This window comes from Epinephelus moara, chromosome 1 (assembly GCF_006386435.1).
Source record: "Epinephelus moara isolate mb chromosome 1, YSFRI_EMoa_1.0, whole genome shotgun sequence".
In the NCBI taxonomy this organism is placed as follows: domain Eukaryota; kingdom Metazoa; phylum Chordata; class Actinopteri; order Perciformes; family Serranidae; genus Epinephelus; species Epinephelus moara.
Genome location: NC_065506.1, coordinates 19650947 through 19663727, shown reverse-complemented (window position 1 = coordinate 19663727; position 12781 = coordinate 19650947). Strand labels below are relative to the sequence as shown.

Below are 12781 nucleotides of genomic sequence, written 5' to 3'. Positions count from 1 at the left end.
TGACTGATCACTGAAACTGATGATGTCACTGATGACATCACAATCCAAGAACTCTTTTTTTGTAGTAGAACCCTGTCAAACAGAAGTAAGTGTACACACGTCAGTTAGAAGCATTAGCATATTTCCCAAGAGGAGACTCAACACAGAACGACTGACCTGTTAAGATGAACTCTTGAGGAGACACCCACCCGATCTTCCACAGAATACTCAGGGTGCTATTTCGAGTTATTCCAGCACTAGGACAACTGCCTCTTCCAGGTCACCATTTTGGCAATGGTGACAACCGGACCAATCCTCATGTTGAGGTTGATCCAGCCTTCAGGGTTGTTCCAGCTGCAGAGGTCGATGTGGCAATCAACCAGCACACTGAACCAGCAGACGACCCACCTCAAGAGGAAGGCAATGAGGGTGAGGACAGCAACCAGCATGCTGAGCAGGAGGATGACCCGCTGCCTGGCGGATCCAGGCGGCGGGCTCGAGAAGAAGAAGATGATGAGGATGAGGAGAGAGTGAATAAAAGATTCAGGTGGTGGGATGAATTCGCAGACAGCGACAGTGACTGTGACAGCTATGAGCGTCTGTGAGGACAGTGAAGATGATGATGTAATGTTTGAGGATGAAGAAGAGGACCCAATTCCATCAACATCCAGGAAAAGGGGAAGAGTTGAGGAAGATGAGGATGACAGAAGACCTAAAAAATCCAGACAGTAACATCATCAGTCCTGACAGATGCTGTAACATCCCCTCCACCCCAGCATCATCACATCACTGACACCCAGCAACATCATGTTCAGGTGAACACAGACCACCAGCATCTAAACACAGGGACACTCCAGACACCCACCAGCTGATCGTCCCAGAGGGGGATCCCTCTCTGACTAGGTCCTCCCAAGGTTTCTTCCTGTGAGGAGTTTTTCCTTGCTGTCTTTGAGGGTCTAAGGTTTGGGTGAGTGTCTTTTTACTGAAGCCCTCTGTCCCTAAATAAATAGATAAGATAAATAAATAGATTAGATAAATAAATAAATAAATAAATAAATAAATAAATGAATAAACACAAAACTTCAGCTGACATGCTAATTTTGTCTCTGTATTTTCAATCACCTCCTGTAGCTAAAGTACACACAAACTCAACAGCTACATAAAAAAGCAGACCTCAAAACCGTGTGTGTGTGTGTGTGTGTGTGTGTGTGTGTGTGTGTGTGTGTAGCCCTTTTTAGATAGGAATTGTGCAAACTTGCAGGAAAGCCCAATCAGTCTTCTTTCAGCATTGGCAGTATAAAAACAAAATCAGGGAGTGCAGCAAAATGCCGCCTGTCTACTTTTGTTCATGGGTCAGTGACAAATAAGGGTTGGCAAGATGAGCAATTCAGAAATATCTTAAAAAATAGTTTTAAAAGCATGCATCAGATTTGCTAAAATGTACATTCAGTATTTTTGTTGGTTTTATGTCATTTGAAATGACATTTGCACCATTTCTTATCAAAAGTAAGACTGAATGCTCCTGAAAATGTCAAATGGTGTAACCACGAAAGAATGATAAATATTAAATATTTTATCCACCTACAGTAGATTTAAGTGTACTTATAAAAATATTCTTTATTTTAAAAGCATTCAATTGAAATAAGATATTTTTGGAGTATTTCTATATTTAAATTTTAATGCATTTTGGCAATATTGAGCAGGACATTTCCTAAAAACACCCCCTTTTTTTTTCTAAATAACGCTTGACAAATTATGTACAATTTGTTAAAAAACACAGTGTTGCACTGCAAAAGTGGATTACATTTATTCCACATTTTACTCCACATTTATTTTCCTGTATATAATCATCACTCATGTTTTATGTTTTGTATTTTAAATTCTGATAAGGGAAAAAGTCATTCATTAGTATTAGCACTCTATGACGAGCCACTTTTTCCTTGTTAGAAACTGGCATCTAATGGGGAAAATTGATTTTATTTATTTAGTTTGATTACTTTAGTTTTCTATAAGTGTATTATATATTGTAATGAAATAGCAGAAATGTAAATAATTGTATTTTACAGACAGAAATTTTAATGTTTGAGTAACATTTCTACTTTACATGAATTATTGGATTTTTCGGTATTTTAAAGCTACTGTACAAGTTCAAAAGTAGTTTCTTATAATACATCTTTAATCAGCATCATAAACTACTGACAAATTACTGTCATAAACTGCTGATATTTGACATAATTAAATAATGATAAATAAATAAATAAATAAGTCAATAAAATCAAAATTGACAGGCATTACCATGGACACCTGTGTAAGCACATGGCCTTAGTCTCAATATTTCAAACATAATTTTTAAAGTAAATATTAATTTTATGATTCTTATGAATTATTTATGTTTTTCTAGGGTCATATCATTTGACATGTACACTTACCAAACCTGACCAAAGCCTAAAAACGTCAATTTATGAGTCATTTTTAAGAGATTCTAACCTTGTCATGCAGCAGTTGTGATCATCAGGGGTCCCTCTCTGTAATAACATTTCCTGTCACATTGCCTTCTTTACATTGCCTTCTTTATTAACAAAATGGCCTCTTAAATGCTGGTTACACCATAGACATATATGTAGACGCCGCATCGAGTGTGTTTGCCCGCTGCGGCGATACGTCAACGTCACTGCCATATTGGATGTGGCAAGGCTGCGCTGTAAACTAATAGAAGTGAATGGACTTAATTTCATAAAGCGCCTTTCTACAAAGAAATTTACGTTAATGCTTCTCGTTTATTCATTCACACACACACTTATATACTTGGGAAACAGTTAGGCACCAAAAACAATGTATTTGATCTTCTCAGATGGCTAAGATAAGAACTTTATTGATCCCACACAGGAGTAATTCACCTTACATCAGCTATAGAAAACAAGGTAGTGCCGAAAAACAATACACAGTATATATATATATATATATTTCTATGTGTGAATCAGTACAAAACAGTGCTATAAACTATTTCCTGGGTGTGCACAAATATGTACCAAAGTTGGCTATAGTGGGGGACATGGGATGGGAATCATGTGAGGTTCATTGTAAGATATGTATTGTTCAGTTATGGAATCGGTTACTTAATATGGAAGAAAGTAGGCTGACGAGGCAAATATTCAATTGGGATAAACAAATTAATGGTTCCTGGTCCAAAGATGTACGTACATTATTTTGTAGTTCTGGGTTTGGTAATGCCTTTTTTAATAATGAAAAACTTAATATTAATTTGTTTAGAGAATCTGTGTTCACTGAGGAAAAAGTACAGTGGGCAGAGGACATATGGACTAAACCAAAACTGCATACTTTTACAAGGATAAAAATTGGTACAGAGAATTATGTTGTATATGATTTGTCAAAAAAGCAGAGATCTTTATGTGCCCAACTGAGATCTGGCATTTTACCTCTGGCTGTGGAAACTGGACGGTATGTTAATTTAGAAGAAGAAAGACGGATTTGTCCAATATGTTCTTTAAATTATATAGAAAATGAGTTTTATTTTGTTTTCTACTGTCCTTTATATTATGAACTGCATAAAGTTTTGTTTAGTAAGATAAGAATGGATGTTGACTTTGTAAATATGGATGACGCACAAAGACTGAGTTGGCTGTTTACATATGAAACGTATAGATTAGCCAGGTATCTGGAGAAAGCTTGGGAAAAGAGGAAAAAAGCTCTTTATAATCATAGATATATAACAGTTCTTTTATATTTATTTATATTGTTTGTGTTTCTTTTCTTTTTCCACATGTTTTGTATATGTAAGACCGGAAGATGTATATTTTGTAAATATGTGTCTTGTAATCCCATGTGGGATGGGCCAAAACCCTGATGAAGACGGTCTAGTCGAAACGTTGGTACTGCCAAATATATGGCATGACATGGAAATAAAATATAATGAATGAATGAATGAATATATCTATATCTATATATATATAGATATATATACATATATGATGATGATGATGTATATGGAAAATCAGGCATGGTGCCTGAGAACTTTAAGCCTTGGTTACCTTGTTGGCCATGTGCAATCCATTTTTTGTCTGCACATCATTCAGATGAAAAATGTACATCCAGTTGATCTGGCCAGTTGTGATTGGACTTCATGCTTGTAGCATAGTCCGTGCCAACTTCAACATATGACAAGCATCCATCATCACGAACACCCTCTCACCAGTCACTGGATGTTGAAAAGATGTTTTTAGGGGCTCAACAGGGTTTCCCTTTAGCTGGCATCCAAGTCTGTTGCACATGCTTACATTGGAGGCATGCCCATCCATTGTGACACAGACAACTCTTATGCCGTGCTCATGCAGTTCCTCCAGTGCGTGCACAAGTAGTACCTCCTGTGTCTCTGGGGACAGGGACTGGGTCAGGAAGTATGCTGTTGGAGCCTTCCAATGGCCTTGGAGGCCAACCACCATAAAGACAAGAGCCTCAGTGGCAGTGTCGGTCTCATTCACACCATCCCCCATGTCAACGTATCCAGACATTTTCTGGGTTTGAGGATTATACTGGACATGTTTTTTAATTGACATGGCATCCAACATGAGACACACACATTCATATTTAGCTGGATCTTGCTCTTTTTTTCTTTTCAACATGTCCAACATTGCCATGTTGAGGCCAGGCTTTGCATCCACAGAACTCATCCACCTTGACAAGAAGAAAAAGCAGTTATTTAATATGGATGCCCTGATCAGGATTTTTGAGGCTGATCACTAATCACTGGAAGCCATATTGGCCATTACCCATTGGCAAAATATTAAAGTCAGAGAGGGGGGATCTCCTTAAGGCTCTCTATTCATTGTTTTATCATTATTTATTCATGGTAATGTTAATAAAGAGTGTAGTGTAAGTGTAGCTATTGCTGCAGTTCACTCTGTTCAGTCATAAAGGGATAAAATATGCACAACTTATGTAGAAAACATGACTTCAAATAACATGGACGATACCTTTCCAATGTATGTGGATGTGGGAGATTAATACTGAGAGACTCTCAGATATGCTTAGACCTTTGGATCGTATAAGTGGAGAGTGATGGCAAACTCCCTCTGGTCTTTGGTGTACTCATGGCTGTTTTTTTAGAGGAGGTGTACCGGAAGATCTGAAATTCAATCAGCAGAAGCTAATTATTAAGTACACTTGAAATAACAAGGAAGTCTAAACAAAGATGGTAAAGTATAATTCAACTTAAGTTTAGATTTTCTACAAATTTGTATTTTCATTTTACCTGAGTATGAATCAAGCTTGTCTTTCAGCTCTTCATTTATGAGTTTCTTTCCTCTGAGATCCTCCAGAAGACTGCACACAGTGTTCTTTGCCCTCCTCCTTCTCTATCCTTTGCATTCCTCTTCTCTCTTTCCAGACTCTCCACCCTAGCCAAGGCATCACTAAGTCTGGCCCTCAGATCATCAGGTGATGAAGGCAGGACATAGGAGTGGTCCTAGTAGAAACAAAGGATGGAAATATTATAACTCATGTTTTCAATCACCCAGTCACAGTCAGTCACATCATTGCTAGCAACAGGCTAAAGTGAAGGATACAATATTTTAATTTTATCACAGTGTATTATTACAAAATACATAATTGATTCCTTCACACTCAGAAAAGAAAAAAAAATCAGCATGGTATGGCATTCATTTATTTAAACCTTACAGCCTATGGTGATATACATACCCTCTGGAGGTGAACTGGGAAACTGAAGACAGAAGGGACAGCTCCATCTCTGATCCTGACTGTCTGACCTGTTCTGTCAAAGTCCTCCGGCTTGAAATGCTCACTGCAGAGCATGGAAGACGAGCTAGCAGAAAACCCTTCCCTCCGGAGAGCTACAGTACTTCTCACTGTTTCCTCCGAGCAGTATCTTTGGGAAACCTACATAGTATGACAAAAGTTAGTCAAGCAAATAACAACAATCTTACTAAAATGTTCGGAGCAATTGAATAAAATAAGAATGACAACTTCATTGTTTGAAGGCGGGTTTGACCGTGCTAATTCATTGTTTATGTTCTGGTAATGAAAGATTGTTCTTCATCCTGTTCCTTTCCGACTATGGATGTGTAAACTGAGTTGTTAAATTATTAGCTGTATATGTTTTGATGAAAATATATACTACCATGAGCAGAATAAATTAAAATAAATGAATGAAATGAATGAATGAATTGTGCGTGGGAATACAGTGTTTTCCACAACGTCGGCAAATTATGCTCTAAAAATGACGTTATAATGGCCAAATCATGCAGTCTATGGGCCAAATACTATCAAAGGTAATTGTTAAAGGTAGGATCTGGAGGATTTTCAAACAAAACAAAATATAGACATATACAAATGAAATCCTGCTTAATCATCACCTATGGGCTTCTACTCATGTGTGGTGGTGACTCTGTTTGCAGAGCTCCTGCCCTTTAACTGTATTTTGATGTTTTTGTGAGCTTGGACCGCTTCTGGGCGGAGATTTCCCCAGCCAATGAGAGAGCGCAGGTGCCGTGCCCGAGTGTGTCCGAGCGTGTCCGAGCGTGCACCAGCGCGAGCCTTGCCTGAACCTCTTCTGTGAAGCCTTCTTCCGTACCTCCGGGCTCCGTACACCCGGGAAAGTTGAGCCTGATAGGAGGGGCCAAATTTGAATGTGTGTTTACAAACAGCAACTGGAAAATCCTCCAGACCCTACCTTTAAGTCTTACCTGTGAAAGGTTATTCCCTGGGATTTGGTTTGGACAGTAAAACGATTCGTACACTTCCATGCAGCACATGAATGAGGCATCTTCTCCGCTCTGATTCTTGCCACATCCAATATGGTGGCGACGTTGAGGTACGGCTCAGCGCTCGATGCGGCGTCTATGTATACATGTCTATGGGTTACACGACTTGACAATTCATGTAGTTTACTTGACTTTCATGATTCCCCAAATTAAATTTCATATTTAGAACAATTGTATTCCATTAACTTTATTTAACATAAAAAAGTAATAATATAAGATCATGCCAAACTAGTTGATATGGTGTTTTATTGAGAACTGAACAAGTAACAAAACATGTAGCTCAGCGTGTGACGTAAACAGTGACGTCAGAGGGAAGCCGCGGCTGGTCAGTCCTTCGACAATTCTCTCATAAGTTGGCCTGTCCCACACCGTTCCCGTCACTTGACGGTTAATGGCCACTTCGTTTGCGAGGGCAAGGAGGGTGTGCAATTCCTTGTCTCCCCAGTTGCTCATCTTTACAGTGTCTCTCAGGTTTGCGTTTTCCTCTTGCTACTAGCTACTCGCTAATTCCTGCTATCAGCTGTTTCCTGTTTATCCACTGCCAGTGGGTCGCATGTGCGGTGTCATCAACAGCTCCTCCCACAAGTCATCAGCAGCCCCTCCCGTGGCAGAAGGCCGCCTCGTTCTTTTTAAACCAAAAAGGTTCCGCCAATATGTCTACCCTGGGCACCTCGGATCAACTTGCCTATCCGGCTCTGTGTGTCTAAACGCTCGCAGCTTGCCGGCAAATGGGCCAACATTCGCCGAAAATCTGGCTTTCCATACAAATGTCGATTAGATGGTAATCTGCATCAGAAATTCAGAAAAAAAAAATCGGTTATAATAATTATCCGCTTATAGTGATCAATTAGACGTGGATCAGGGTATCAGTCAGCTCCTGGACAGTCTGTGGTGCAATGTGGCGGCAGTGGATGCCAAGATACATGATGTCTCAAAGGTGCTCGATTGGATTCAGGTCTGGGGAACAGGCAGACCAGTCAGTAGCATCAATGCCTTCATCATCCAGGAACTGCTGACACACTCTAGCCACATGAGACCGGGCATTGTCCTGCATCAGAAGGAATCCAGGGCCCACGGCACCAGCATATGGTCTGACAATGGGTCTGAGGAATGCATCCCAGTACCGAACAGCAGTCGTGGTACCTCTGGCTAGCACGTGGAGGTCTGTACAGCCCTCCAAGGAAATGCCTCCCCAGACCATCACTGACCCACCACCAAACCGGTCATGCTGGAGGATGTTGCAGGCAGCAGAACGTGGTCTATGGCGTCTCCAGACTCTGTCACGTCCGTCACATGTGCTCAGTGTGAACCTGCTCTCATCTGTGAAGAGAACAGGGCGCCGGTGGCGAATCTGCCAATTTTGGTGTTCTCTTGCAAATGTCAATTGGGCTGCACGGTGCCAGGGTTTGAGCACAAGCCCCACTTGTGGACGTCAGGCCCTCATGCCACCCTCATGGAGTCTGCTTCTGATAGTTTGGGCAGAAACATGCACACAAGTGGCCTGCTGGAGGTTTTTCTGGAGGGCTCTGGCAGTGCTCCTCCTGTTCCTCCTTGCACAAAGAAGCAGATAGCGGTCCTGCTGCTGGGTTGTTGCCCTCCTATGCCCCCCTCCACCTCTCCTGGTGTACTGGCCTGTCTCCTGGTATCTCCTCCATGCTCTTGACACTGTGCTGGGAGACACAGCAAACCCTCTGGCCACTGCGTGTATGGATGTGCCATCCTGGAGTAGCTGCACCAACTGAGCAACTTCTGTGAGCTGCATATACCGCCTCATGATACCACTAGTGGTGAGGGCACTGGAAAAATGCAAAACTAGCCAAGAACCAACCAGAGTGGATGCAGAGAGGGAAATGGTCTGTGGCCACCACCTGCAAAACCATTCCTAAATAGGGGTTGTCTTGGTAATTGCCTCTCCTTTCCACCTGTTGTATTGTATTATGTGGCTATTATAGTAAAAAATACAGGCACACATTTGTAAATTAACAGTCCCTTTATTCCAAAAGTCGTAAAGAAAGCAAGGGAAGAACATTTAATAAAGCCCTGGAGGGCAGGAGTGGATGAAACCTGTTTAAGAGTACCAGCCCAGACCGGACATTCTAAAACTAAAGCAAGCGTGCCCACAAGGAGGCAGGTATCATTTTATTGGTCAACAATATGAATGATTTGTCTTTTAATTTTAAATGCATGTGGTACAGGTTGTAGGGTTGGTGACTCACTAATTAATCACCTTACGTATGCAGATGATTTGGTCATCTTTAGCCCATATAGTGCTGGTCTCCAACAGCTTCTGAGAATATGCACACAGTATGGTGCTGATTTTGATATAAAATACAACGCTAAAAAGAGTAAGATCATGATTGTCAGAAGTAGAGAAGACAGACAGTCAACCTTCCCTGACTTCTATCTGTCTGGCACTGCACTCAGTGTGTGCAGTGAGATTACATATTTGGGCCATATAATCGCAAATGACCTGTCTGATGACACTGATCACTGACACTGATGATGTCACTGATGACATCACAATCCAAGAACTCAGAGTTTGTAAGTAGAACCCTGTCAAACAGAAGTAAGTGTACACACGTCAGTTAGATGCCATAGCATATTTCCCAAGAGGAGACTCAACACAGAACGACTGACCTGTTAAGATGAACCCTCAAGGACACGCACCCCCGATCTTCCACAGAATACTCAGGGTGCTATTTCGAGTTATTCCAGCACTAGGACAACTGCCTCTTCCAGGTCACCATTTTGGCAATGGTGACAACCGGACCAATCCTCAGTCACCATTTTGGCAATGGTGACAACCGGACCAATCCTCATTTTGAGGTTGATCCAGCCTTCAGGGTTGTTCCAGCTGCAGAGGTCGATGTGGCAATCAACCAGCACACTGAACCAGCAGATGACCCACCTCAAGAGGAAGGCAATGAGGGTGAGGACAGCAACCAGCATGCTGAGCAGGAGGATGACCCGCTGCCTGGCGGATCCAGGCGGCGGGCTCGAGAAGAAGATGATGAGGATGAGGAGAGAGAGAGTAAAAGATTCAGGTGGTGGGATGAATTCGCAGACAGCGACAGTGACTGTGACAGCGACTGCGACAGCATCTGTGAGGACAGTGTAGATGATGATGTAATGTTTGAGGATGAAGAAGAGGACCCAATTCCATCAACATCCAGGAAAAGGGGAAGAGTTGAGGAAGATGAGGATGACAGAAGACCTAAAAAATCCAGACAGTAACATCATCAGTCCTGACAGATGCTGTAACATCCCCTCCACCCCAGCATCATCACATCACTGACACCCAGCAACATCAAGCTGCGTTCACACCAAACGCGAATTCGCAAATTCGTGCGTCAAGATTACATACAACGTCAATGCAAAGACGCGATGGACGTGTCTAGCGCAACGCGATGGATGCAATAGGGGCGTCTAGCGCGGTGCGCTAGATGCGAAATTCGCATCCGACGCCTCATCGCTTGAGTTGAGAATATTGAACTTAAGCTGCGTTCACACCAGGCGCGAGTGAAGCGAATTACTCGCGCTTAACGCACGAGTTTGGACGACCATTTTGTTAATTTGTGTTATCGCGTCATTCGCGCGAGTAGCGGGGAAGCTGGCTGTGCTAACTGGAGCTAAGCTAGTGCTAACGTTCATAGTACAACCATTCTGTAAACTAATTAAAGACATATATTTACAGAACTTACCAAGGGGTAGCCACTGACGACCATGGCTGAGATAACCACCATCGCTGCTTTGTACCTGCTCTGGAAGTCCCAGATGCGTCGGAGGGCCAAATGCCGTCGTTTTTGGGTTCACCCTATCCTGCAGAAGTGCATCCAGCTCGGCGACTTTCACCACCTCCTCCAGGAACTCCGTCTGGATGATAGTCGCTTTCAGCGGTACTTCAGGCTGACTTGGGCCCAGTTTGAGGACCTGTTGGCAAAGCAGCGATGGTGGTTATCTCAGCCATGGTCGTCAGTGGCTACCCGGAGCTATATGATACTACATGTCTACTCTACAGAGACTGCAACAAAAAGGAGCAGGCTTGGGTGAAAGTCACCGAGGAGACTGGTCTACTTGGTAAGTTCTGTAAATATGTGTCTTTAATTAGTTTGCAGAATGGTTGTACTATGAATGTGATAACGCGAATTAACAAAATGGTCCAGCGTCCAAATTCGCACGTTACGCGCGGCGTGTTACTCGCGTTATGCGCGAGTAATTGGCTTCACTCGCGTCCGGTGTGAACGCAGCTTCATGTTCAGGTGAACACAGACCACCAGCATCTAAACACAGGGACACTCCAGACACCCACCAGCTGATCGTCCCGGAGGGGGATCCCTCTCTGACTAGGTCCTCCCAAGGTTTCTTCCTGTGAGGAGTTTTTCCTTGCTGTCTTTAAGGGTCTAAGGTTTGGGTGGGTGTCTTTTTACTAAAGCCCTCTGTCCCTAAATAAATAGATTAGATGAATAAATAAATTAGATAAATAAATAAATAAACAGAAAACTTCAGTTAACATGCAAATTTTGTCTCTGTATTTTCAGTCACCTCCTGTAGCTAAAGTACACACAAACTCAACAGCTACATAAATAAAGCAGACCTCAAAATGTCCTTTACACAAGTGTCGTTGCCCAATTTGACCCCTTGCTATAATTGTTTTGGGTGTGTGTGTGTGTGTGTGTGTGTGTGTGTGCGTGCATGCGTGTGTGTGTGTGTTTGATGGAAAGTAACTTAACTCATATACTTTACTTCCTTAACTGGAGTATTTGCCTTTTCTGCTACTTTATACTTTTACATTAGTGCATTTGAGGGCAACTCTTGTACTTTTTACTCTACTGGATGTGTTTGTCAGCTTTAGATTAAATTAACTTTAATTTATATATATTTTTAGAATATTAATACAAAATATAAACAAAGGCACCTGTACCTGTAGTTTAGCTTGTTGGCTGCTTCTGATTCGCTCTTGGCTAATCAAAAGTGTTTCATACCAGTCAGCATGTATTGTAGGCTAAATAAAATCTATGGATGTATAAAGAGACCTGGAGACAGCATTGGAAGGAGGGCCCCATTCATTTCTGGGTGATTATTTGATTTGGGGCACTTTTGGATTCTTAATTTCTCCAAAATAAAATCTCATTATAACTTCAATTATCTAGCTGAGCTTCATTGTCATTTTGCCAGGACACATCATCTGAGCATGGATGTGCACGTCACTTTAAGACATTTTTAAATATTTAACACTTTTCCTCAGATGTCAGAGGAAAAGGTCATTACCACCACATCATCAAATAACTATTCAAAACGTTAAATATCTCTCTTTGTGTTTAAGGGATCTCACTACATTTTAGGCACAGTGTACACAGTCTCTACGCTCTCTGCAAATCTGTTTACCTGAAACATCACAGCTAGTTTTCATCATCAGCCTATGACTGATTCTTGTTTTCTCACAAACTTCTTTCTCATTTTTTGGGAATATTTTCTTCCTCAGTTAGTTTATATGCAGCGGTGAAAGCACAGAGGCTCAAAAGCCTGAATTGTTGCTGTGAATGCACTAAGTCAGATCCTAAGCCCCAGTGAACGTGTCTGAAACTTGCATTCTGTTATTGGTCATATGCCAGTGTGTTAGCAGATTACCATGAGCAGGCCAGGCTGTCTGTCTGCGGCAACTGTTCAAATTCTCCTACAGGCTTAAAAAAAAACATGTCCTTTGTATATGAGCAAGTGCCCAAACTGCTGCAGCCACTGCAGGAAGTCAGTAACACAAATCAGTACTGGACAACGAAACTTCAGGATTGTTGTCATTGACAATTCATACACATCCTGTGTCATTTTGTCATGGATATCATCTTTGACACTGAGTGCCTAAATACAGAAATTCAATCCTAACATTACTGGAAAAAACAAAATGGTAACTTTTGTCCCAGTTAGACTTATAAAGCATGATAAAGCACGCCCCAGAAGCTATACATCTACACCGACTACAGACAAGATCTGCAACAAAAATCTGGAGA

At 41.7% G+C, this 12781-nt stretch overlaps 1 protein-coding gene and 1 pseudogene across 1 annotated transcript; one reads left to right on the top strand and one right to left on the bottom strand.

Annotated features, from left to right (window-relative positions):
- Positions 1-5024: 5024 nt before the first annotated feature.
- LOC126393862 (THAP domain-containing protein 6-like) lies at positions 5025-6778 on the bottom strand (annotated as a pseudogene).
- A 2752-nt stretch (positions 6779-9530) lies between these two features.
- Positions 9531-10185, top strand: LOC126393852 (clumping factor B-like). The gene has a single exon (XM_050050244.1). It carries the CDS (start codon positions 9531-9533, stop codon positions 10008-10010), a length of 480 nt encoding a protein of 159 aa, XP_049906201.1. The 3' UTR covers positions 10011-10185.
- Positions 10186-12781: the final 2596 nt, after the last annotated feature.

Coding starts and splice junctions, on each gene's coding strand:
- LOC126393852 (XM_050050244.1), top strand. CDS start 9,531: ATGGTGACAACCGGACCAATCCTCAGTCACCATTTTGGCAATGGTGAC.